Source organism: Festucalex cinctus, chromosome 1, assembly GCF_051991245.1.
Source record: "Festucalex cinctus isolate MCC-2025b chromosome 1, RoL_Fcin_1.0, whole genome shotgun sequence".
Classification (NCBI taxonomy): Eukaryota; Metazoa; Chordata; class Actinopteri; order Syngnathiformes; family Syngnathidae; genus Festucalex; species Festucalex cinctus.
The window spans coordinates 32,705,350-32,731,591 of NC_135411.1; the positions used below are offsets into that span (position 1 = coordinate 32,705,350).

At 43.3% G+C, this 26,242-nt stretch overlaps 3 protein-coding genes across 7 annotated transcripts; 2 read left to right on the plus strand and 1 right to left on the minus strand.

Moving 5' to 3' along the window:
• The first annotated feature begins 252 nt into the window (after positions 1–252).
• srrm2 (serine/arginine repetitive matrix 2) lies at positions 253–11,942 on the plus strand. Its single transcript, XM_077530736.1, has 13 exons — positions 253–512; positions 1,076–1,330; positions 2,022–2,117; positions 3,211–3,393; positions 3,846–3,929; positions 5,235–5,297; positions 5,374–5,403; positions 5,687–5,803; positions 5,890–6,019; positions 8,045–9,585; positions 9,920–10,819; positions 10,924–10,989; positions 11,125–11,942. The coding sequence occupies exons 2-13, from the start codon at positions 1,083–1,085 to the stop codon at positions 11,252–11,254; spliced, it is 3,588 nt and encodes a 1,195-aa protein (XP_077386862.1). The 5' UTR covers positions 253–512; positions 1,076–1,082; the 3' UTR covers positions 11,255–11,942.
• A 54-nt stretch (positions 11,943–11,996) lies between these two features.
• Positions 11,997–16,541, plus strand: LOC144024456 (ras-related protein Rab-35). Of its 4 annotated transcripts, none has more exons than XM_077530771.1 (8): positions 11,997–12,246; positions 13,539–13,755; positions 14,134–14,249; positions 14,331–14,381; positions 14,592–14,715; positions 14,798–14,922; positions 15,082–15,206; positions 15,318–16,541. In XM_077530771.1, exons 3-8 carry the CDS (start codon positions 14,195–14,197, stop codon positions 15,465–15,467), a joined length of 630 nt encoding a protein of 209 aa, XP_077386897.1. In that variant the 5' UTR covers positions 11,997–12,246; positions 13,539–13,755; positions 14,134–14,194; the 3' UTR covers positions 15,468–16,541. The 4 variants fall into 4 exon arrangements, with proteins under 4 accessions (XP_077386897.1, XP_077386904.1, XP_077386907.1 ...); XM_077530778.1 differs by having other exon boundaries at positions 13,539–13,746; XM_077530781.1 differs by lacking the exon at positions 11,997–12,246 and adding an exon at positions 12,318–12,608.
• On the minus strand, positions 16,390–25,213 carry anapc2 (anaphase promoting complex subunit 2). 2 transcript variants are annotated; one of them, XM_077530749.1, is made up of 14 exons: positions 24,913–25,213; positions 24,138–24,387; positions 23,708–24,041; positions 22,733–22,865; positions 21,833–22,025; positions 21,639–21,758; positions 21,436–21,553; positions 21,161–21,342; positions 20,906–21,047; positions 20,766–20,841; positions 20,421–20,648; positions 18,437–18,569; positions 18,037–18,284; positions 16,390–17,916 (listed from the first exon to the last, which is right to left on the minus strand). In XM_077530749.1, the coding sequence occupies exons 1-14, from the start codon at positions 25,003–25,005 to the stop codon at positions 17,707–17,709; spliced, it is 2,460 nt and encodes an 819-aa protein (XP_077386875.1). In that variant the 5' UTR covers positions 25,006–25,213; the 3' UTR covers positions 16,390–17,706. The 2 variants fall into 2 exon arrangements, with proteins under 2 accessions (XP_077386875.1, XP_077386883.1); XM_077530757.1 differs by lacking the exon at positions 24,913–25,213 and adding an exon at positions 24,618–24,848.
• Positions 25,214–26,242: the final 1,029 nt, after the last annotated feature.

Below are 26,242 nucleotides of genomic sequence, written 5' to 3' on the forward strand. Positions count from 1 at the left end.
TCCCGCTAACCTAGTGAGGATGAACGGTTCAGAGAATGGATAGACAAAAATGTTCTTTTCCGATTTTTCCCCTAGTTTTAGCAAAAATATTTTTTACATTCATTTTTCTTTCTTTTTTTTTAATAATGGAAACGTAATACTAATAAGATACTGCGCAATAGCTATGGTTTATTTAATGATACAAATCAAAGTGTTATTTATGTTAAATTAATTGTTTATTTATTAACATTTTCTCACTTCGTAGTAAGGTGAAATCCCAGCGAACGGAAGTCGTTCATGGCACCAGGCTTTTCCAGCGCGTCTTTGTGACGTTGTGGTCACGTGGTTTTTGCTTCGTCCCGCCTTCGTTTGCGTGTGGCTTAGCTAAGAGCCAACAATCCTCATTCGTTCTTCTACTTTGTCAGGCTTTTCCCGGACAACCGACGATTAAAAGAGCTGCAAATAAAGATCATACGAAGATTATTTCCTATTCCTACCGGCGACGTGTCTCTCCGGGAGCGGAGAAAAGTGTGGTACGTAACAGGCGCCTTAGCTCACCTGCTAGCCTGTCAGCTAGTTGCTGAATGCTTGTTAGCTAGGCCCGTCTAGTTGTTCAGGCCCTTGGCGATATTCGCCAGATTACACATCTACTACCCTTTCCGTTCTAAATATATATTACGCGTATTAATGAACACGTATTCACCCTTTCTAACCAAATTGTATACACCGACGTCTAAGAATGCCGTTGCACACGTGCTTAAATCGTTTTCTTAAAGTACTTAAATGAGGAAATAATCGACTGATAAAATGAGGTGTTAAGGTCCTTAGAGTCACAATTGTATCTTTAGAACACTTCAAACTGAATCTCAATAAAAAACTTGTCTACATGCATGATATAACAACACAATTCCCTTTCTCTCTCTCTCAAATGCGAACACTGTACAAACATGTTTACTAACTTATATGGGGCTTTCCAGAAAATATTTATTATGACATTGGTAGAGGTGCAACAATTACTCGATTAATCGAAAACGAATCGAGTACTACACTAATGAGAAATGATGTAAAGAGCATTGCTACCCTTTTGCTTCCTCAGAGTCGCCATGTACAATGGCATCGGCCTGACCACTCCTCGGGGCAGCGGCACCAATGGCTACGTCCAGCGCAACCTGTCCACGCTGCGATCCAAGCGGCCCCGCGATGACCGTGGCGGCGAGCGCGATGAAAAGGACCGCGAGCGACTGGACAGTCAACTCAACCGGCAGCCAAATGCTGACATTCTGGAGCACCAGAGGAAGCGGCAGCTAGAACTGGAGTGCGCCAAGTTCCAGGACATGATGGAGGAACAGGGGTAAGATGGCAAGCTGATCATGACATGCATGATTATACTCTACGCCACTTTTTATTAGTATTGTTGCAGTGTTTTGTCTTTCTAAAACATCCGGATTTTTGAGTTGATTCAAGATGTTTGTCATTTGTCATATACAGAGTATAAACACAATGATAGCACATCAACTATTTAAAACAATGGGGTATATGCCACAGAAGAGGCGGGACTGTTTTTGCACATGAGCTTTGGTTCCGGTGCTTCCAACTTTGTGCTCCTCGGTTGCGCTTTCGCAACCTGGACCGGAATCAAAACTCATGTGCAAAATCACGAAAGTCGGAAGTCCCGCCTCTTCCGTGGCATATACCCCATTCTCATTAGAAATAGTATATAAGCACAGGACAAGGAGTAAAGTCATCATCCATTGCCTTGGATTTAGCAATTCTTGTAATATTAACACTCTATTATAAACCAGTATTTTGATTTTTTTTTTTTTTTTTTCATTTCTCTCATTCTGCATTTCATTTTTTGTTGGCTTTTTACTCTTCAGCATTTGCATGCTATTTTTGCAGCTGTCGAATGCTTTATTTATTTAGTTGTTTGTTTTTTAATGTCGTTGATTTTACCCTGAAGTAATGTGATCAGCAAAGTTTGTTCCAGGAGCACCTGTGCAGCTTTTAATTTATTTTACACCGCTGTCTGCTTGTCGCCTCAGATACCCAGCAGAGGAGATTGAAGAGAAGGTGAACAGCTTCCGAATGATGCTGCAGGAAAAGCATCAGCCGCCTCCCGCTGCCGGTGACAAAGCCAGGTAAGCCAACAACTGTAGGGATTTTCCTGGTTCAAATTGAGGAATATGTGTTACTATTCTGATCATTTGCACATGATGCACCTCCTGCTGGATCAAATAAACACTTTTTCCCGTGAATATTTACATACTTTGGACCCAACTAGGGTTGTCACAAGAACCGATACGTCGGTACTAAGTCAATGCCAAGATTCTGAAAATGTGTAGGGGAGGAGTAAAGGACAGTTGACCCCGGCTTTTCGCAGGGAATAGCATTTAAAAAAAAAAAAACAAAAAAAAAAAACTTCTTTCATGGATTATATATTTTTAAAATAAATTGACAGATTATTTTCGGTATCAACCTAAAAAAAATCCAGCTGGCCCCTTCTTTTATTGTTTTATAATGTTTTGGTTGCTGCATGGAGGTCATGCATCTGCCATAAATTATAAGCATGCATTCCATACTATGTCTGAGCCAAATGAATCTGCTCAGTTTTGGGGAAAGTTTGGTAAAATTTGCGCAAAGAAAAAAAAAGTGTTTAAATAATTTTAACATTCAAAGCAGTGGTATTTTCTTTCCACACCACTTTTTTTTGTTTATTGTTTTATTTAAAGCTGCCCTATTTAACCATTTATGACTCAAACATCTTCTAATTAGCAGATTAAAACCTTATCTGTAAATTGCTATGTTCACTCCTGCAAGCCTCCGGCCAATAGTTCTCAGACTGGATTTGGGTTAGAATTTCCCGCCCTCTTGTCTGCGGATGTGACGTCATGCGCGCCTTGTGTACGTGACGAAGGAAGCATGCAGTTTCATTTTTAGGCCACACATAGCAGTAGTGATTCGTAATTCAATTTTTTTTGCGTTGGGCAGCTTCAAACAATGCCACATAAACACTAATAACCGATCATTGCATTTGTATCACAATCGATGGAATAGTTGATCGAAAAAAAATATTTGATAGCTACAACGCTACTCATAACCCGCATTATTTGGACTCAAAAATGTCCAGTTCTGCATTCGTGATGTCTCTGGCCTAGATTATTAGTTAAATTACTTTTATTTGTTGTGTTAATTATTCAGATTTTATTGACTGTAGTATTTTTGGTGTGTCAGTGTAACAGAAACACACGCCCTAGCAGCGGCCAACCAGCAAAAGAACGATCGGCTCCGAGCCGCCTTCGGTATCTCCAGCGACTATGTGGACGGCTCGTCCTTCCACGCCGACCGTAAGGAGAAGGAGAAGGAGAAACGTGAGCAGGAGCGTTTGGAAAGGGAAAAGCAGCAGCAGAAATACACGTGAGTACACAGTTTTCAACCTTTTCAGGAGTAGCAGGAAGCTAGATCACTTCCTGTCTCTGGACGAGCAGGAGATAATTAATCTTGTGAATGGTGGTTTAGTTACCATAAAAGAAAATATCGACCATTATGACGCTTGTTCCCTATCATGCAAGTTGTTCAGAGCTGATCCCTCTAAACATACTCCGACTGTTCATGCTTTGTTATTTTTTAAATTCTTCATTTTTTCCTTTCTCCAAAAATATGTATGCTCCTCAAAATGCCTGCTCAACACCCCGTTGCACAATTCCATGCACCACCGCCAGTCCTTTTTCTTCTGTTTACCTTGTTCTTTTTGGGTTAATTTGACCTTGTCTCGACCATTCTGTACTTGTGCCATCATACTGAAGTGTGTGCAAAAATGTACAATCATTTAGAAAATCCGATTTATACATGTGTGTGGTCTTCCACAGGCTGGTGGAGGACTCGGACGAGTCAGGTTCCCCACCAAAGAAACGCAGTCGCAAGAAGAAAAAGAAGAACAAGAAGAGAGCCGGGTAAGCCAAGATCAAACAGAATAAACGTGTTTGCAGAGATGGGCAAAAAGAACTAAAACAGTAACGTGGACTCTGGGACGGGTCACTACTCTTGTTGCAGAGTATGGAGCATTGATTCCCAACCATTGAGCTAAGGGAAATTAACAAATTTCACTTAAATTGTCTGACAATAATTTACAGGCGAGTAACAGTGTGCCAGGAAGTGACAGAAAGAACAAATAAACATTTCCTATATTCTTCAAATAGAATGGGCAAGTACCAATACCACATAGTGCCATACCTTTGGTGTTGTGCCGATATCAGCCTTATTTAAAAGTAGCGGATACATATGCAGGCTACCGATACTTAAGGCAAAAAGAATTCTGACATTGAGTGAGTCCTTCTCGCCAGTAGTTGGTGCTCCATAGCAGCGGTTTGACAAATCTGCAAATCGCCACATGCATCAGAAAGAAAAGTCTTTGAATTGAAGTTTTATGTCATACTAGTGGTATTGGTACATGGCCTAAAGCAGGGGTGTCAAACTCATATTAGCTCAGGGGCCACATGGAGGAAAATATATTCGCAAGTGGGCCGATCAGTAAAATTGTATATAATTTTTAAAACATTGCCGTCAATTACACGCAGATTTTCGCTATTTGTGGGCCAGCCCTAAATTGCGGGGCACAACTGTAAAAATATTGTCCCCAAAAACTAGCACGAATGCAAATGGACGCGGCAACACTTTGCCCGTATGAGTGCCAGGCGTGTTATGTCTCCCTGTTTTGCATAAACCTGTATACTGTTCAGTGAATGCATTGTGTGCCGGGTGCCTTTAATTAAGTTATAAGGACGTTAATTCTTGTCACATGTATAGTTGAATGTGTGTCTTACTCAGCACGTTTGTGTTTGATTCATGTTTTTGTTTTTTAAACAAACTGTAACTTTAAATTGTGTTTAAAATAACAACATTCAGAGCAATTCCATTGACAAGTTGCATTGCTCAACTGAGGCTTGCTTGTGTAATTATGAATTTATAAGCTTTGATTGTGGCCGGCTGATTAATTGGGCCGAGATTGCTCTCTCTCGCTCTTTTTTTTTTTTTTTTTTTTTTAACCTTACAAAATCATCTTGCGGGCCAGATTAAACCCCATTGCGGGCCAGATTAAACCCCATTGCGGGCCTGATACCACTGTCCTAAAGCCTATTCCCCTATTTATCATTGTTTTAGGCTTTAAAACACAATTTCTGTGTCAGTAAACGGATGAATCCTCATTAGTTGAAAATGTCATCACAATGAGTTGTTGTCGTCGCCGTATCATCTTGCAGCTCACAAAGTCCCTCGCCACCTCCACACCGAGAGAAAAAATCCAAGAAGAAGAAGAAGAAACGGTATTTGACTTTGATTCAAAGTGTCACATGTCCAACTTGATTGTGCTCAGCTGTTTCCTTCTCATTTCTTTTTCAGTGAGTCCTCGGTGGAGGAGGAAGAAGACAGGTAGGACTTGACTCTTGACTGGTAGAAGTTGCAAAAGTATTTGCACTCTGTACCAAATTTCGAGGGCATAAAAGTACTACTGATTCAACTCCTTTACTAAAGTAAAAGTTACAGAAGTACAGAGAGTAGAAAGTACAGAAAAGTTTTTAAATGTTGTGATGTGTTGCGAAATCTTAGAAAAATAAATGCAGTAATAAAGTATTTACTTCCCACAACTGTTGACTGGTGACGATTGTGAGCAGCAGCAACAGGTGAAATGAAAGTGTATTTGTTCTCTCCTCAGTTCCTCAGACGAGAAGCAGAAGAAGGCGTCAAAGAAGAAAAAGAAGCGAGCAAATAAAAGTCCTGCAAAGACAAAGACAGCGGCACAGCAAAGTGTCTCATCCAATTCATCCCGCAGGTGTGACGCTTGACCTTTTAATTGGTTAGATTTTATTGGTCATCCATTTTATTAACTGATCCAAATGTGTTCTTGGATATTAACAGCCGCTCGCCTGCGCCTTTGCGATCGCGTCAGAGCAAGGTACAAGAAGTCGATAACGGACGAAGGCCAAGATCTCCGGACAGGAGACGAGGCCGTGACGAGCAAAGTCCACGACGTCGAGGAAGTGATGAGGTAAGGCGCACTCTTACTTTAGTATTTTGGTCCCTGGTTCAGGAGTGCCCCAACGTACGAGGTTGGGAGGTTTACCAAGCACGCACAATGAGCTAAAGAAAAGGTCCAAAAACAAAACAAAACAAAAAAAATCTGGCGAAAGCACGCCAACTCTGTGCCAGATGGTTCCGGTGTGCAACGCGTCTGCTGTTGTGCAGAGCTGATAATAGCTTGTCACTGACATGCATCAAGTTAAATCCTTGTCCTGTGATCAAATGGCTATCCAAGGCTGTATATGTATTTTACTACTTAACTAGCACTCTTTGCTTTTTATATAGGATAATGGTGTGTGTACTTTTTAGACGGCTTACCTTTTTGACTGATTTTGCAAGGCCCACAGAATATTGTGTTCTATTGCTATAAAAACATGGAACCTACCAAAAGAAAAATGTGTCTCTTCTTTCATCAGGAAAAAAATATATAGATTTCTAAATGTTTCTGTTTTGCAGAAATTAGCATTCGAATATAGCTAAGTTTCATTATTATTCACAATTCTGTTTCAAACTGTTGGGGAAAGAGCCATTTGCAACTTGGCCCTGCTTAATCTCTTCTACTCTGCTGCCACCTGCTGGCCGTTTTTGTAATAACTACCATTGCTTCAAGTATTCTCTTCAGTTTAGCATCAAAGCCTCCTGTATGCTCTAGCATAAAAACAAACAAACAAATGTATAGCTATGTCTTTGGGAGCATGGTAATATTTAAAATAGAATTTATTTTTACGTTTTTGGGAGCAAATGAGTTAATTGTAAAAAAAAGGCCCGTCTGCTCAGGATACAATAATACATAATCAAATCACTCAATTTCAGTCCTCCGTTCTGCAACTTTTCACCACTATTAATGGTTGGGATGTCAAATGTGAAATATTCAGTGAGATTTTATACTGCCCGAAGCTGAAATAAAAAGCAACAAATCTTTTGGTGCCCTAATACTTTGATACAGGACTGTATATAAATACAGTTGTCAATACTCGTATTCTAAAAAATGTTAAATGTTTCATTTATGATCATTTGTTCTAAAAATGCATTGTAGACTTTAAAATGTTAATGTTAAAGATATTTCCTCATCATGCATGCTTCACCAATGCCCAAATGCGTACAAAGAACCCTGACTTTTTCACTGCAACTGCGCCTATCGGTTTGTATCTTCCCTTCAGTTCAGAGCATTTCGGGGCGAACACTCCACAGGGAGGGGGTGGTGTTGGAGGGCGATGTTATGCTTGTCCCTGCGGTCATGTAGTGTTTTTAGCTAGCGTACGACACCATTAGAATGGAAACTGGAAAAAAACAAAAAAGAGGCCAGCTTCAAGCACTGATCAAACTCCAGCTCAGACTCCAAGAAAACTGGAAAAAAACGAAGAGTTTATTCGAGCGCATGTACTTGCATGTGCATCATGCACAAGCTTGACACAGAGGCTGCAGTTACGCTTTAGGCCAGAGGTGGCAGTTGCGAGTAAAAAAGTTCAACCTTAGCAATGCATCTTTAAAAATGTTGTGCATTAATTTTTTTAATTTTCTTTTAATTTTTTAACTTCGCAAGCAGTAGCTTCGCTACTGCTTTGCTCTGCAGCAGTCACATAAAAATGTTTTATTTTTTTTTCAGAAGTTTTCTACTTAGTATGTTTATAGTATTAATACAAATAAAATAAATATGAAGCTATTCAGCTGTCAGCTATTATTTCACTGCTTTTTACTGTTTTAAGTTTTTGACTTGGTATCATTTTACTATCAGTATTATTGAGGTATTTTATGCAGGTATAGTATCGAAGTCAAAATGTTGGTATTGTGACATTACTACATTATCTAGACCCCGATTTGTAAATAACTGTAACCAAGGTGGGGAACTGACACTGTGCGCCCTAGTGGTTATTACAGTCAATTTACACATAAGATGATTCAGAAAAGGAAGGTAAACTGATGCCTCCCCCCCAACTAATAAAGTCTCACTACACATACTCACTGACTTCCTGTTCTGTCTGTCTGCCACTAGAAAGAGAAAGAGAGGACGGGGGCCTCTCTTCCCAGAAGGAGACGAGACTCCTCCTCCCCGTCCTCGCCTCCAAAGACCGACAGAAGGAAAGAGATTGAGAGGAGCAAAGAGCGACCCAGCGAAAGACGGCGTTCACGCAGTAAAGAGACGGACAAGAGAAAGAGGGACAATGAGAAGGACACCCGGAGGAGCTCCAGGAGCAAAGAAACGGGCAAGCAGAGAGGTAGAAGATCAAAAAGTCCAGAAGGTGACAAAGACAAAGGACGGGAAAGGCGTTCAGGGAGCAGAGAAAAGCGAGAAAAAGCAAAGGCTCCCCAGAAGATGAGACATGACTCCTCTCCTACTTCACCTCCCAAATTGGAGGCCAGGACTGGTCGCAGCCGAAGAGCGGAACGAGAGGAAGAGCGGAACACCGGAAAGCGGGACACAAGAACCCGACACGACTCTTCTTCGCCTTCAGCTTCCAGAGCAGACGCCAGGACTTCTCATAGCAAAGGAGACGGACGAGAGGAAGACAGGAATGCCGGGAAGCGAGACACAAGGACCAGACATGACTCCTCTTCTCCTTCACCTCCCAGAGTGGACTCCAGGATTGCTCGTAGCAGAGGTACGGAACGAGAAGAGGAGAGGAATGCCGGAAAGCGGGCCACAAGGACCAGACGTGATTCCTCTTCACCTTCACCTCCCAAAATGGACGCCAGGACAGGTCGCAGCAGAGGATCGCAACCAGAGGAGGAGAGGAATGCCGGCAAGCGGGACACAAGGGCCAAGCACGACTCCTCGTCCTCGTCCCCGTCGCCATCTCCTGAGAGGAGGAACAGAGGAGACATGATTCAGACATCCAAGAGTAAGGAGGCCGCAAAGAGAGCGGACGTCACTTCTCGTCGTCCTTATTCTCGCTCTCCACCCTTCAACGGAAACCAGGACAAAAGCCGAGAAGATGGAGGGAGGAAGTTAGACGAGGTGAAGGGAATTCAGCGGAAACCTGACACCAGGACCAGGAGTCCTCCAAAGCAGCAGGCGCAGGAACGAAAAGAGTGCAGCAATGACAGTGACTCCTCCTCGTCCTCATCCTCGTCCTCATCCTCGTCGTCATCTTCCTCATCCTCATCGTCAGAAGACGAAGGCCAACCCCAGATGAGAGAGAAGACAAACTCGTCTTCCATCGGAGCGGCTGTTCAAAGGTTCGTCACCAATGGACGCGCTGAGAGCTCTCAAGAACCCCGACGACCCCCCGAGCGGATGGAAGACAACAAGGAGCGACCCACTCAAAGAGCCCTCGTGGACCCCCCTTCAGGCAAAAACCACCAGGACCGTCATAGTCCGCGACAGAAGCCGACCAGGAGGTCCCGCTCTCCACCGGCCCACCGTGTCACCCCACCCAAGCAGTACCAGGACCCGCTGCCCCGCACCAGGAGAGGCAGTCCTCCACCGTCCCGCCTCAGGAACCAGGAGTGGGACCGGGATCGAGGATGGGAAAGGAACGCTAGACGTAGCAGGTCCAGGTCCAGGAGCCCCAGGAGGCGGAGCCCTATGCTCAGGTAAGAAGTTAAACACGTTGGTGGATGTTTGGAATCATACACATATTCCCTACTCCCCAAATAGGGATTTGTACGGTGGACTCCATAGTTCCTCCACTATAAATCACTTTGTAGTGAACAGGGAATATGAGCATTAGGAATCATTGACTCATTCCCGTCTTCCATCATTCCCAATCACTACAGTATGTAAAATATTAACTTTTAACTGCTGAAAATTGTTCAATGAGTCGAGTATCCCTTTAAGTTTTGCTCATCCTGATTGAAGGCCGTATTTTGCACCCCTGCAGAAAACCACAATGTCATTCTTGATTGGATCTGTCTGTTTGTCCACTAGGGGCCGCCACCCACCTTCGCCGCCCCACCGAAGACGGAACAGTCGCTCACCATCTCCGCCGCGGAGGAGACGGAGCAGTCGCTCGCCAATCAGGAGGCGGATGAGTCGCTCGCTGTCACCGTTACGGAAGAGGCCGTCCAGTCCGTCTCCTTTGCCTCTGCTGAGGAGGAGGACCAGTCGCTCGCCAGCGAGGAGGCAGACCAGTCGCTCCCCCATGAGAAAGCGGATCGGTCGCTCACCGTCGCCATCAGCGAGGAGGCGTCCCAGTCGCTCGCCGTTACCCCCTAAAGGGCGAGGGCCGACCACTCGCTCACCAAAAGGGACCGGTCACTCTGCGTCCTCAGAAGGCGTCAGGAAGCAAGATAGTGACGCAGACAAACCCCGAGGCAGGCAGGAGCAGCGAGCGCCGCCGGAGAAAAACGCTCACAAGTCCAGCGGGTCCTCGTCCTCGTCTTCCTCTTCTTCCTCTGGCTCCTCCTCGTCGTCATCATCATCATCGTCTTCACCTTCGCCGCCGCCAAACAGGAAAGACGCAAATCCTCCTGAGCGGGAGAAGAAAAACCAGCATGAAGACGAAAGGTGCGAGCAGAGAATGCCGAAAAGTGGGTCCAGCGTGTCGATGTCCCGCGTGGCGGCCACGCGAGGCTCCGACGGCCAGTCAGAGCAAAGCACTGAGTCGTCGAGAACCATGAACAGGAAGTCGTCGCCGCCCGCGGCCCCTCCGCCGCCGCGGCAGGAAGTGGTCACCGAACGCGACGTCAACGGGAAGGAATCGAACAAGAAAGGAAGCCGGAGTAGCAGCTCGTCATCTTCTTCATCCTCATCCTCCTCGTCATCATCCTCCTCCTCCTCGTCATCCTCTTCAGACAGCTCCGACTCGGAGGCGCAACCAGGAAAAGGGTACGTGGTAAACCAGAAGTGTGTCAACACTTAATCTGGATGCCTCATTGATGTTTTTTTTATTATTTTTATTTTATTTTATTTACTTTTTTTTTTAATAATAGGAAAGCTAAAGCTGCTCAGCGTTGCCAATCCTCATCCTCAGAAACCGAAAAAGACAAGGACAAGAGGTAAGAAGGTGACTTGTTGAATTCAGCAGAAGCTTAAATGAGTGTGAAGTTAAAATTGTCACTGTACATAAAGGTAAAGCCAAGGGAAGTTAAAATCTTCAGATTAAAAAATGTCTCTTGTTTTTTTCCCGACAGTGGCAGTCACCCTCGCAGACTTCCGGCCGACTCACTGCGAGATTCTCGCTCTCTGAGCTATTCTCCTCCCCGACACATGCGAGGAGCTCCCACCTCATCGGGACGCAAGTCAAGGGGTCGGCCTCGCTGATCCACTCAGCTGACCCGCCCTGTGAACTTTGACCTTAAACAAGCTCCTCCTCCTGACAGCAGGAAGTGAAGCAATCGGAGCAGGAAGCAAAGACACGCCTGCTGCGCAACACTTCCTCTTGTGACAGCTCACCACCAGTGTAGATGTGTCATGTGGTTGTCATGTGACTTCTGGTGTTCTTGTTTTGTCTGCGCACATTGTGGTATGGTTTTGCTATGGTTCCGAAATATGATAATAAAGTTAATTGTACATTTTATTGCTGTGCTCTTGATTAACATCTTTTTTTGTGGTTCTTGATTATTTGAAAATGAATCAACTTAATTCCTTTTGTGTTGCTGATGGACACCAGGGTGACATGAGCGTATCAGTCCAATGATAAAACTAAAGGTGTATTTTTTTTTTTTAAATAATAGAACAGAAATATTTGTTCATCACTGACACAAACTTGACTGTTGAGAAAACAAACCAGTGACACTTTCATTTCCTCAAAACGGATCTCACAAATGATCAAATAGATGAAATTGTGGGATTTTTTTTCTTAGGGGCAGGCAAGTGTAAAGCAATAACAATTGTACTTGTATATAAATACCAAGTAGATAAAAAAAAAACCTCTGGTTTCTAGTACAGTATTGTTAGCGAGTGTTATGGCATTAGATGTAAATGTAAATAAAAATGTTTCGACTCCTGACGTTGCTCTCGTGCTTCTTCCGCTGACGCTGTTTTATTCCAGGCGCCGTGAAGGCACCGTGAGATGCTGGGAGAGCTGCTGCTCATCAGGTGTGGTCGACGCTCATACATTTTGAATATTCTCATGTGTGTTCTGTTCGTCATTTGGAGACACCGACGAGTTTAACAATCCGGCGACGAGCCGCCAAGCAGCCGACGCTCAACCAAAAAGAGTTTGACGCCATTTGTACGACTTGACGCGAGTGTGCTGACAAGTTTAGTACGCGTCAGGCCTGTGGACATCAAACGGACTTCATTATTTCAACGTAAGACATTCAAATGATGTACTTTGTTTACCAAGTCAACCACCTTTATACCCTAATAACTTAACTTTACAGTCGCTTTGTTACTCTCGTCGTTGCGTCAAACGGAGTACTTTGGCTTTGGGCTGCTCGCCGTTTTTACCGTTGATGACTAGTGAGATTGCAGCAAACGCGGCCGCTAAAACTCTTCGTGACATATTAAAATTGTGACCCAGAACCAGTGAAAATGCACAAAAACTGTGCCGAATGGAAAGCCTGCCCGAAAGACGTCATATGGCGTCCAAACGAGCTACAACGAGATGATTTGTTTCGTTTTGGGAATCGTTTTTTTGTTTTTTTGGTCAAGTTTGGCTCCAAGCCGGAAGGTGTGTTGTAGTGACGTCACTATAACATTTGTGTATGTCTCTACTCGATATTTGTGTGCTCGCAGACTTTCCCACGTTAACATAATTAAAACATACGTTTCAAAGTTAAACACTTTAAAAAAATATTATTATTAACGCCAAATACTTAGTTTTGATGTTATCCGTTATAGCACGTGACTAACGTTGCGTTCCGGTTCCCTTGAAAGTAGGAAAGTTCAGGTCTCCTTTTTGTGTGGCAGTCTTGACACTGAGTTATAAATGAACTTGTAATGCCATTGTGGTCGCGTGTTTGCTTGAGCAATGCTAGCATTGTTAGCGCTGTCTTCAACGATAGAGACTTGAATGTCTGTGCGTACAACTGATTGGAGTCATTTTCAAATATAAAGTCTTCTATGTATCGATAGTGCATGTCATTGGGATGGGGGTCGTCATAGCTCCGCCTCTGCGTGGAAAATGGAAAGTGGAAATTTCTGATTTCCGCTAGTCCGCTCATAACTCAAACACAGTATGAAGTTCCTGTTTTTCAGCGAATTTTATTTATGTATTAGTATTACTATCTATACGTCAAGAAATTTATCACGGACAGAATGTTCATTAAAAATTTTTTTAACTTCAAATCGGGACTCAACTTGAATGATTAAATTAACTTATTAGTTGAGAAATAAGAAATTTAGGGATGTTTTGATAAAGACGAATTGAAGAATGAGGGAAAATGATCTTGGGTGTCATAGAAAAGGAACCTATGAGGGGTTAATACAGTACTTAGAAACAATCAAACACTCTTTGAATGCCCTGTTTTACAAATGGAACGTGGTTTGACTGCTGTTAGCTGGCTCTGGACAGGGAAACTAATGATCATTCTACTTGAGAAAGTTCTCGTGTACCTTTTAGCTCATTCTAATCACAAAACCTCTTCTCTGTTTCGTTAAGTTGGAAGTGACCATTTTTGAAGTGGAAGTGCACTGAAAAAGAAGGAACCTCCTTGTACCCGATTTCCCGATGATTTTGAATACTTCAAAGAACCTCTGAGAAGCAGGAACATCTTGTAGTTGGCCCGCCGTGTTCTTGTTGACCATTCCCATGCTTGGCCCTCATTGGTCGTCGAAACTGAAAGCCAGCGTGATGCCGGAGACAATAAGTAAGTAAAGTAAGTACGTTTTGTTTGTATATGGGAGCACATTTCACAGCGAAGGCTCGCAAGTGTTTCACACAGTTAGAGAATACGTTTGTAGACCAAAGACACAATCAACATTTGACTTATTTGGCCTGGACAAAAACGCTAACATTTGTTGCTTACTTTCAGATATGTTACAGACCAAACCAGTAATTAATCTCAATTTGAAATCATGGCATGTTTTTGAATAAAGTGCATGGAATTAAAACATGTTTTTAAAATCTCATGAATGGACTAAATAATTGACAGATTAAATGATTAAAATAATTGTCAGTTGTGGCCCGATTGTCTACTTTGTTGTCTTGTCTTCTTTGTGTTCATCATCTCGTCCTGCATCTTGTTATTGTTAAGGAGGAGGTGCCCACAGGCCAGTGCTGATTGTAGCTTGAGTCTGACACACGAGGGGTCGGGAATGGCGGAAAAGGACTACAATCACCTTTTCAAGCTGCTTATCATCGGCGACTCCAGTGCGTCTCATCTCGTCTCCTTCCCGTCATCAGTTGTCATTGGCCTGACTTGACGTTCCTCGCTGTGTTTGTTTCTTGCAGATGTCGGGAAAAGCAGCCTGCTGCTCCGCTTTGCTGACAATTCCTTCTCTGGTGAGTTTGAAGAAGCACTCATTCATCCAAAAACACGGCGATACTGATTTTATTTGAGGACAAAATAAAAATAAAAAATAAAAAAAAGACATCAACATTATCTACTTCAGCACCTGGACTGCTTACGTTTTCACAGTACTGTCTGTCCACTGTGTGTGTGCTGAGAGAAATGCCTAAAATGTCATTGAAATAAGTGGTGTGCGCCGACAGGAAGTTACATCACCACCATCGGCGTTGACTTCAAGATCAGGACAGTGGACGTGGATGGGGAGCGCGTCAGACTGCAGATTTGGGACACGGCCGGACAGGAGCGATTTCGGACCATCACCTCGACGTAAGCGCGTCAAACATCGCACGTGCCTGTGTTCACAAACTCAACTGTGTGTGCGTGCATGCGTGCGCGTGCGTGTATACAGGTATTACCGGAACACGCACGGGGTCATCATCGTGTACGACGTGACCAATCCAGAGTCGTTTGTCAACGTCAAACGCTGGCTCAACGAAATCTCTCAGAACTGCGACAGCGTCTGCAAGGTTCTCGGTCAGTCGGACCCGTTGGCATTCCCGTCCGTCGCTACTACGTTGCTGCATACTCGATTATATGGGTGGCAATTAGTATCAAGTACTCCATAAACACTATCTACGGATTTGACATAGTGGATATGGTTGACATAGATATCTTTTTTTTTCGTCTCCTCAGTGGGAAACAAGAATGACGACCCTTCCAGGAAGCAGGTGGACACCCAGGATGCGCTGCGCTTCGGGCAGTCGGTGGGGGTGCGCGTGTTTGAGACCAGCGCCAAAGAGAACATCAACGTCGAAGAGGTCCGCTGGCACGTCGTGTTGGCGTATTACTGCCACGCCATGACAATGAAAATCAAAATGATTCATAATCCATAAGCACTGTGACACGGGTGTTGTCGTTCCGATCGGCAGATGTTCATGGCCTTCACTCACATGGTCCTGTGGGCCAAGAAGCAAAGTCAGAGCCGAGCCGAGCGGGAGCGCGAGCGTGAGAGGGACACGGTTAACATCAATGCGCAGCGGGAACGGGATCGCCGGAAGCGAGCCAAGAAACGCTGCTGAGAAGAGAACCACAAGTTTGTTGCTTTTTTTTCTTTTTTTTTTTTAAGTTTGTTTTGTTTTTGTTTTATTTTGTTCGCCATCTCCCATCTGCACTGACAACTTTGTTCGTGACTACTGTACTAATGTATTAATATGTGAAAACTGGACTGGCATTAATACATAGTAGTGCTGGGGCCACACTCACAAAATCTACTACTGCACAGTGATTATTTTTTTTTTGACTACAAGAAAAGGGAATATTTGTTTTTTTTTTTTTTTGTGTTTGTTTTTTTTAACTTTACCAGAAATTTTGCAGTGAAGTGTTTTCATATTCCAAATTTTTTTTTTTTTACTTTACCAGAAATTTTGCAGTGAAGTGTTTTCATATTCCAAATTTCTCCTAATGCTCAGGCAAACTTCACACAAGAAGGCCAGAGCCCAATTTTGAACCCTCAACCTCGAAACTGAGAGGTCCGTGTGCTAATTATTTGTTCACCCTACCACCAAATATACATTTAATTAAAGGAAAATGCACCACTTTTTAAAGTTTTCTTAACATGACCTGGTTAATTGACAATATACAGACTTACCAGAAAGAAAACATTTTTTTTGTTTTGTTTTGTTTTTTTGAAGCTAGCACATTGCTTTTGTTTTATTAATGTTGCAAGAGTTGGTCAAAAATGACTTAGTTACACTATTAGGCTAGTACTTTAATTGAGAAACTTTTTATCTGCATTGTAATACTTTTTGTACTATTACAACTTGAGTCTTGACGTCCCGTATTCAGTGTGGCCCTAGTACTTTTTTTTTTTTTTCTTTCTTAACTTGAACCAAAGCCTTATCCTCTCAAGTTCAGTGGAGGTTCAAATCAATCTGAATGTGGCGCCGACATGTGTGTGTTGTTGGACTCATACAAGGACAAAGAAGAATCGGAACGATGGTAGAACAAAGAGAAACTTTATTTGCACTTAATGTGTGCCATAAACTAACTGTGGACACACTAACACAGACGTGTGACCACAGCTTAAATGTTTTTTTTTTTTTTTTATGTAACTGTTGTCTAGCAACTGTACGAATAAAGTTTTCATTCCAAAATGGTTTTAGTGACGTATTTATGCCACATGATAATGTATGAGTCCCAGCAGATTGACAACAATCAGAGGAGTCAAATGTTTTTTTGTTTTGTTTTTTAATCACACAGATGGCGCAAAAGTGCACTTTTTCTTCATTTGCCCTTTTTGGCAGACATCAGCTGGTATTAAATTACTTACATTGAACACTTATATGCAGACAAAATCTGTAACGATGCCCCTGGTGCTAAAAAGGTTTCATAATTGCCAGAAGATGACGGCAAAACACTACACAAAGCTCCTCAAATCACTTCAACATAGTTCTCTCCTGCCATCCAAATTCTGCCAATTTAAAAAATGCTTAAAGAGATACCCGATTCATTTGCCCATTTTCAGCAATAAAAAGTTAGTTTTATCTAGTATTTATTTGATATTTTTTTCATGTACAATAATTTCAAAAACACATTTTGTCTCTTGCTATCAACTGAAAATGACATCGCAGGTGCTCAGAGCTCAGGTAATGACCAATTACAGCTCACTTGTTTTCTAGGTCTGGTCATGTGACACTAGCAAACTGGGCCATGATTGGTATTACCTGAGCACACGTCATTTTCTTTCAACTGAAAGTGGCAAAATGTGTTTTTAAAGGTATTAATTGTACATAAAAATTACTGTAGTGATACCACATTAATTATAGACAAAATAACTTTTTACTGCTGAAAATGGCTGAATGAATCAAGTATCCCTTGAAACACAAATATGCAGGAGTTAACGCAATTGAAATGTTTTCTGATTGGTTGTGAACAATATGTAGGCAGCGGTGCCTTGAGATGTTAATTCTGACTACGTCCTTCTCTCAAAACATTTTTATCACAAATCATCACCTAAGAAAACAATTTTTGCATTCTAGCCCCCAAAATTTATTAAGGAATGTTATCACTCCACATTGTTGTAGTTTATCAGAACACCCAGCTGGCAACGGTTGCTCCCCAACCAAACCTGCAAAACACCCTTGTACAAGTTGTACCTAATAATTTGTCCTTCCTTCTTGATTGGCAGTTGGAAAGCAACTGCAAGGAAAGCCACGGATGTTATGATGTTCGATGCTGCCACCTTGTGGCAGGGGTCTGATGTGCACTCTGCAAATTTTTGCTTGTAAGACAAAAAAAATATATGGCGGCCCTTTTTGCTCAGGTGGTCTTGGGCAGCCTGTAGGCACCAGCGGACAGGATGAGCTGATGATCGCGGACTTTGCGCTGCAGGAAAGCCTCCAGCTCGCCCACGTCCATTTCGGTGACCGCGGGCCCCGTGACCACGAACAGCCGCAGCATGGAGTGGATGCGCTCCAGCGTCATGCTGTCCAAGTTGGTCAGCATCGCCTGGACGTACGCCCAGAACAGCTGCAGCACACACACACACACACACAAAGCAAAATCGTTATTCAACTACTTTCCAAGATCATCATTGACACCTGATGAATCAAACCACAGTCCACCCCTCGGTCCCGTTTGATGGCTTACCTGCATCTTCTCCTCCCTCTGCTGCCTCTGTGTGGTGGTGTTGGAGTCGCGTTCGTCGTCGCTGTCGATCATCATGGCGACGCCGCGCTCCATCTTGTCCTTGCAGGAGGACGCCGTCTCCAGCACCGAGTAGCGGCCGGCGCTTTCCTCGCGCAGGACGCCGTGCTGCTGCCACAGCGCCAACTTCCTGTGCAACGCCTCCTTGGGCACGCTCAGCTTGGCGCTCAGCTCCTCCAGCGTCCAACTGCCTGAAATGTACAACCACACGTTAGCAAAATGGCTTTGGAAGTTCATCCAATGTTTCATTTTTTTTTTCCAATATTGTCAGACTGAGAAAAACTGTTAAGTATGTGTCGTTTGGGAGCAAAGCAAATATCGCAAGATGTATAAGAAGCGCGACTTTTGTCCTGGAAGTGGAGGATGATGGCGGCGTGCAGCGGCGACACGGTGATGTTGCTGATGGTTCGGTCCTCCAGCTCCACGTCCAGCGTGACCGAGCCCAAGTGAGGCTTCCAGCTCAGAGTTCGCATGGCCTGACGCAAACGCAAAAACAAACGCATAGTGAACAGAAACGCCAACACGTGCGCCAAATCTGTAGTAAGAATGAGCACACCAGGACAACAATTTTTATTTTTATTTTTTTTTTAAATGATTTCTAATTGATTTAGTTCCAATTCACTAAATAATTCTGGATAAGCAGTAGGAAATGGGTGGATGGATTTAATAACCAATTTGTTAATATCAAATGTTAAATGCCTTATTATATCAAAATATTTGTAATCATGTTATTACAGGGTTCTTGCAGGAATCACTCAGTGAAATTTTAGACCTTTTTTTTTTTTTAAGACATTTTTAGACCATTATGGGGAAAAAATGCGGGGAAAAAAAGTGTCACATATTGACAATGACCAACCTGAGATGAACTTAACTCTTTCACTACCAGCCATTTTAGAAAATTTCAAAATTTTCAATCCCCACGTGATATTACATTCAATAATTATATATAAACCGAATCTACCAAATAACAGAATAGACTCCCTACTTTTTGTCCCGTCCTGTTCTTTTATAATTGACAGTAGAAAAATGTAGGTTTGCCAAAATACAGAATTTCTCCCATGGACTCTGAAACTGTGTTTATTTCGTATAAAATGGGGCAATGGTGTCGTCTACCGGTGGTTAGGCATCAGTAAAGTTGTTTCCAAGTTTGACATTTACAGTGGAGCATAATCAGATTCTTCCCATTTCCCATTTTTCGTTCTTTCTTTTTCTTTCCTTCTACAGAGCAGACACATCTCAGAATGTAAGGAGCGGATTTTAGAAGAATTTTAGACTTGGGTAAATTAAACTTTAGACCTAGGATGAAAATATTGCTGTTTTTTTAAGACATTTTAGGCCTAAAATTTAACCTTCTGAATTTTAGACTTTTTTTTTTTAGACCCCTGTATTAATTTTAGGATATAAAATACTTTCACATGTAAAGTATAGTAGTATATAGTATATACAATAAATGTATCAGTTGTTTAATCAAAATAAATATATCAATTTTAAAGAAATAATTATTGCTGATTTAAACCAATTATATGATAAAATTTAATTATGATGTAAAGTGGTTTACAATAATAAGATTTTGTAAAATTAATACTATTTTATAAAATTAATATTAACTCATTTGCTCAGAAAAACTTCTATTTTAACTATTGCCATGGTCCCAAAAACGTATGTTTTTTTTTTTTTTTATGCTTGAGCAAGGCTTTGATGCAGATTCTGACCTAAAGAGGTAACTTAAAGCAATGGTAGTTATTACAAAAAATGGCCAGTAGGTGGCAGCAGAGTATATGAGCTCAACTAAGGCCATGATGCAACAAGCTCTTTCTATTCTGTGAATAATGATGAAATTTAGCGATATTCTAATGCTAATTGCTGCAAAACGGAAACAAATACAAAGACACTTTTTTTTTCCTGATGAAAGAAGAGACTCTAACCTTTGTTTTTGTAGGTTCCATGTTTTGATAGCAATAGAACACAATATTCTGTGCGCCGTGCAAAATCCAGTAAAACAGCTGGGAGCAAAGGGGGTTGCTTCAGTGAAAATGGCTGCGAGTGAGTGAGTTAAATGTAAGTTCATGTTTACATGACTAATATTTCCATTTTTAGATTTGTAAATTTGGTTTCTTTACGTTGCCTTTATTTAACAAAACGAATAGCTGAAACGTTCATCTAATTGGCGTAATTTTTGCACTTATTCAGAGAGAATAATATGAAGAAATAAACTGACTAATTATTTAATGAGAAAAAATATTCTGCATGTGATGTAACCACTAGATGGTGGCCGCGCGTTAGCGTTAGCGCATAATAACGGGTAAATGCAGTTGGTTGTGCTTTACTTTGAGCTTCTCGTATCGGCGGGTGTAGGCATCGGTGGCCTGTTGCACAAGGGTGGGCAGCTCCATCTTTTCCTCTTTCAGCTGCGGCCAAAACTCTGACGACAGGACGATGGCCGACAGCCACGGGGATGGCCGAGGCTCCTCCCCTTCCGGCCGAGGCTCCTCCCCTTGCTCCTTCTCCTCCTCCTCGCAGATGTTGCTGTTGATGCGGCGAGAGTCGGCCATGTCCTGCGCCCGACACACAGCAGCGCATGACGCCAATTGGAGGTCGCTTCCGGCGCGCTTACCATTTTTTAGCATAACCTGAGCCACATTGTTGACTGGGATTGGTGTTCCGCTTCCTACCTTGAGCATAACCTCACAGTAATGCATGTGCGACTCCCCAAAGCGAAGCTTCAGTAGCTCCACGTTCCTGATTTCCCTGCAAACGCACCAGCGATGTGACACGAGGCGCGCGCTCTGTTGATGTGGCGGCGGTCGCGTACCTGGCGGTGTTGTAGTTGAGCTGATGCAGCAGCCTGTCTGCCAGCACGGTGCGGTACTCGTTGATGAAGATGTCCTTGCTGCCGTAGATGCTCACCAGCAGGCTGATGATGTCCGACGAGCGCCGCTTGGAACCCGACTTGTCTGACGCACAAATGTAATAATATGAGACGATTCTGAACTGAATTAAATTGTGACCCCCCCCCCGTAAAAAATAAGAAAAACAGTCTATAATCGCACAAGATGCGTTCCCTGACCGGCCACTGCGTCGGTGGGGTCGGGGGTCCAGCTGTCGGGGTCGCCGCCCTCTTCGTCGCTGTCCTGCATCTCCAGCGTGACGGGGTCGCCTCGGGAAAGCTCCGACGCCAGGTCGGTGCAGCCCGTCACCGCGTCGCCCGTCAGACCGTCCACGATCTGACGCACCGTGTCCTCACGCGTCCTGAAAGCACCATGACTCGCTTACTCGTATCCCAAGTTTTGCAGACAGCTCTTTGAAGTCGATTGACAGCCATCCCAGCTGCGAGTGACAGACCTGAGATACTTCCTGATGGGCTGGCAGGCGACCTGCAGAACCACCATGGACGGGTCCAGTTCTCTGAGGGTCTTGATGGCCGAGATGTAAACGGTGAGGATGTCTGACGTGTGGACACCTGACGATGACATTAATTACGTACTGTCCCTTTAATACATTATTAAAGGGACAGTACGTAGCAAAGCAGGACTGTCAGAGCTCACCAGGATGCAGCAGGCGATTCTCAAAAGTGGACTTGAGCGAGGTGAGGAGCTGCTGGCGCTGGTTGGTTCTTTCCAAACAGAACTTGAGATCTTCTATCGCAGCTTTGGATTCTGGGAAATCTGACCAAGAAAAACAATCACTTTGCAATCACTTTCACGAGCGAGCACGTGTGACATGGCGCTGGCCGGCTCACCTCTGATGATGCTGAACAGCTCCTCTATCCTCATGTTGACGTAGATCCTGCAGAAGAACTGATGCATGTGACACCGCCACTGCTTCAGCACCGAGCTCGACGGAGAACCCGGGATGGCGGAATGGCGAGGGCCTTCGCACACCTCCTGGCTGGAGAACACCTGACCCAGCCAGCCCACCACCAGCTCCAACCACTGCGGGACACGAGAGGGTGAGGACGTTTCTATGCGTTAACTGGAATCCAAACGTTTACTGACACTGGCAAATTTATTTGGTGTGTACGGATGCGTGGACGAGTGTCTCACCTAACTTGTCTCTGAAATTCAATTAACTCGTTTGCTCCCCAAAATGTATCCAAACGTTTGATTTTAAATATTGCCATGGTCCCAAAAACATATTTATATGTTTTTTGTTTATTTTTTTATGCTAGAGCATACAGAAGGCTTTGATGTAGCATCTGACCTGAAGAGGACCCTTAAAGCAACGGTAGCTATTACAAAAAATTGCCAGCAGGTGGCAGCAGAGTATAAGAGATCAACCAGGGCCATGTTGCAACAAGCTCTTTTCCCGTGTTTTCAACAGATTTTTTAATAATGATGAAACTTTGCTATATTCTAATGTTAATTGCTGCAAAACAGAAATAGATAGAAATATAGTTTTCTTCCTGATGAAAGAAGAGGCTCTAATCTTTCCATTGGTAGGTTCCATGTTTTTATAGCAACAGAACACAATATGCTGTGGGCCTTGCAAAATCAGTCACAATCCAGTAAGTTTACGTGCTTCGTGCTTATAAAGTGTTTTATGGTCACATTACACAGTATTGTGTAGTGTGGAAAGATCAGGGCAAATGGTAAAAAACATCAGGCCGTATCGTGAAGTGGAGGCCCCAAAACGAGCGCACCTCTTGGAAGTCGTCTAGGAAGGATCTCTCGTACTCTCCGCGGCAGTGCTGCTCCAGCCACTGCTCGATCAGGCGGTGCAAGATGGACGTGACGGCGTCGCAGCTCACCCACTCCATAAGCTCCACCCTGGACCTGGAAAACCTTGCAAGGTTGGAACTCGGGATGCAACTAAACACCGTTTCAATAATCCATTCACTTCATCAGTAATTATTATTTTTTTGAGTCATTGAAAAACACCATGAATCTGCTTTCATTTGATAATATTTGCACACACTGCCTTTTTTATTTGGATAAATGCACGATTGAGTCTTCCTTTCCCATTTTCTCAAAATGATGTTATAACGACGTTTCTTGAGAGTGAGAAGAGCGAGAATAAGTGCCAACAAATTTGGGGTGCCTTGAGATACAAATTTTGTTCCACAACCATGAACTCAAAACATTTATACCGCAAATTCTCTCTGCCAATAAAAATGAATAGAAATGTGATTTGTTCCAGTCCCCTAAAAAAAAAAAAAAGGAAACACCAAAATGTGTTAAAAATAAAATAAAAAATAGATAAATAATAATAATAATGAATATAAAATAAAATAAAATAAAATCAGTCAACAGTATTGTACTGCACCAACAGTGTACCTAAAGTCCCCCGCACCCCCCCTCTGCCTTCTTCTTCTGTGGTGTTTATTGGGGATTGGCAAACCATCTTAACAGCTCATTAGCACCACTAGCTGGTATTGTCCCGCCACTGCAAGGAAACCAATGTGAATTGATGATTGCTGTGTTGAGGAGGTGTGCTGCCACCATCTTGTGATGGGGTCAGACACGCACTCATATCTCAGAATTTTACTTGTATTTCAAGAAAAAACAAAGCAGCAAAGCAAGAGCTTCTCTAACAAATAACATCAGGGCACTCGTATCTCAAGGCACCGCTTTTTCTTCATCATGTGGGAGCTCTAATCCATTGTGTTTGCACTCACAAAATGTGGCCGAGCTCCTGCAGATGTTTGAGAGCCTCCTGACACCAGCATTCGTCGACGGGGACCCCGCATCCGCCGCAGGCGCCCCCCTCCTTTCCCTCGGAAGCTTGTGCTTGGCCCTGCCCGTCCCCGTCCTCGTGGCCCTTCCGCTTCATGTAGACGGAGAAGGTCCTGCTGTAGAAGTCCAGCACTCGCGCTTGGAGAAGCTGCGAGGGCGGGAAGAGGAGGAGGCCCCTGATGATGGTGAAGGCGCGCTCCTGAAGGCCCCGAGGCCCTGGGCTGCTAAGGCCTTCCAGCCCCTCATCTTGCCACACCCCCAAACGCTCCAAGCCCACTAAAAGAAGAAGGACAGGATGATACCACGGCACATTGGTTGTAAAATCACAGTTCCATAGTGATTTACGGAGCAGCCGCAGCGTGCTAAACTTACCCAAAAACGGCTGCAGTCGTTCTAGCAGCGTCCTGAAAGCGGTGAGGAGAACCCAGACCCGACCCCTCTCGTCCACTTCGTTCTCCACCTGCTTGAGACCGCACCAGAACTCGGGAACCACCGAGGAGGACAAACGCATCTGCAAAATCTCCAGCAGCCAACTGGCCAGAAGCTGAGCATTGCCCTGACCGCACAACACCTCCACACTTGCAGACACCTTGTGGTCCTCCAGCCCACCGCCCGGAGACATCTGAAGCACACAGGAAGCAGTTTGTAGTAACACGTGAATTCTAAGTATTTTTTTGTTTGACCAAGTGCTTGTTCCAAGTCTTTATGATAACATGGATGAAGTCGAAGAATAGCAGATCAGTGTTAGACACTACCAAACCCAACCCACCTCAACTCAAGCTTATTTATTAAGCGCTTTCAAACTTTCTAGATGAAAGAAACAGTCTCCTTTCAGCAGTGAGCTCAACTTACCCCAAAACGGCTGTAGTCGTTCTAGCAGCGTCCTGAAAGCGCCTAAGATGTCAACTAGTGCAGATTGTTTTTCCTACAAAGTGGAATCACCGGAAGGACCAATATCTCATACCTTCTCCTACCCGGATATAGCTAACATCAGTGGACAAGAACATCTTTACAAAGACAAGCCGGTCCGAAGTAAGCTAAGGTTTCTTATGGCTGAACGAAACAACACACGTCTTTTTAGTCAAAAGTAAAACGTCGCCACGAGGATGCAAAGATTAAAAGTGTTGTTTTTCAACTGAAGCCTCACCAAAGCTGCTGTGACAGTTTCCCAAGCTTCAGCTCCTCCCAGCTGAGCTTCACATCCAGAACATTCAGCGGATTCCATCACAACTTCGTCCATTTTTATTTTATTTTTTTACACCAAACGGCAGAAGCTCGGTGCAAATATAAACTGGGTGAAATATTTCTACCTTGGATGGTGCTGAGCTAAGATAAGAGGTTGATATTGTTTTTTAAGTGCACGCGCCATTGCTCCGTTTGACGAGTTCCATGCTTATCCGCTTCCGCTTCTTCTTCGTCTGCTTGTGGTTTTGATTTTGTCGCGACACAGTGCTTCCCCCAACAGTCATAAATACGACATAACAACAACTACACATTTGAAACATGTTCAACATTAGAACGTCTCATAGAACCAAGAACATTGTTGAAGATTACTAGAACATTTCAGACTTATATGAAAGCACATTGAAGCGCTGTTGAAGCTTTTTAAGACCTTATAGAACATATAAATCATATGACATTTTAGAACCGTCTTAATGTAGACCATTGTGAAAGGATGTTAGAACATTGTAGAACCTTGCTAATGCACAATGGAACCTTGTTTAATCTTAATGTTTATTGCTCCCTTGTTGAAGGTTATAATAATAGTGTTGAACCTTGTTAAAGCACAGTGTGTCACCGTCTGTTATGACAGGCAATCTGTCAGCCAATCACAGTCTGCAATCTTGGTCAGAGTGTTAAACCTTTCATCTGTGAAAGATGCTACTCGTCCAGCTCCCACATCAAACTGCAAAGCTGAACAAGTTTGCCAGGCATATCAGACTTGCTGGTTCCTGTGCCTCTTTTACCAGCCTCTGATTCCAACCACAAGTTTTGCTGCTTTAGAATGGCTGTTGGGAATTATGCTACAAAGACAACAACGTGTGAGTTCCTTGCCCAACTCTCTGGATTAAGACAACAATAAAGTGTGAGCGTCCCTGACCTGATACCTGTAATACAGAGCATAACATTACTTTAGCTCACGGAAAATACCAATCTTCAAAGTCTCATCCCCTTGCCTGTGACGTGAACTGCTCTTGGCTTAAAAGTACCCTGTCACAGTTCATAAAGTCATTACAACATGTGCTGCACTTCAGTCCTTCTGTATGGAATGGTACACACCAGATAAAAAGTTACATATTAATATCCATTATGATGTAATAAATTATAACTCATTTGTTTATAGAAGAACAGTGTAGATAGGTAGCTTGTAATGCTGATTTACAAAACAAAAAGGACTCCTCCAGTCACCTCAGGTGGAAGTCAAAATAACGTGACACTTATCTTCTTAAAAACCTGAAACTTACCATGTTAAAATG

Bases quoted from the DNA above. Each gene is read 5' to 3' on its own strand.
- srrm2 (XM_077530736.1), top strand. From the start codon at position 1,083: ATGTACAATGGCATCGGCCTGACCACTCCTCGGGGCAGCGGCACCAAT. The intron at 5,298-5,373 runs GTATTTGACTTT...TTTCTTTTTCAG, and splicing joins AAGAAGAAGAAGAAGAAACG to TGAGTCCTCGGTGGAGGAGG. The intron at 9,586-9,919 runs GTAAGAAGTTAA...TTTGTCCACTAG, and splicing joins AGGCGGAGCCCTATGCTCAG to GGGCCGCCACCCACCTTCGC.
- LOC144024456 (XM_077530771.1), top strand. From the start codon at position 14,195: ATGGCGGAAAAGGACTACAATCACCTTTTCAAGCTGCTTATCATCGGC. The intron at 14,250-14,330 runs GTGCGTCTCATC...TGTTTCTTGCAG, and splicing joins GCTTATCATCGGCGACTCCA to ATGTCGGGAAAAGCAGCCTG. The intron at 14,382-14,591 runs GTGAGTTTGAAG...GTGCGCCGACAG, and splicing joins TGCTGACAATTCCTTCTCTG to GAAGTTACATCACCACCATC.
- anapc2 (XM_077530749.1), bottom strand. From the start codon at position 25,005: ATGGACGAAGTTGTGATGGAATCCGCTGAATGTTCTGGATGTGAAGCT. The intron at 21,759-21,832 runs GTGAGCCGGCCA...TTTCTTGGTCAG, and splicing joins GCTGTTCAGCATCATCAGAG to ATTTCCCAGAATCCAAAGCT. The intron at 17,917-18,036 runs GTAAGCCATCAA...TGTGTGCTGCAG, and splicing joins AGAGGGAGGAGAAGATGCAG to CTGTTCTGGGCGTACGTCCA.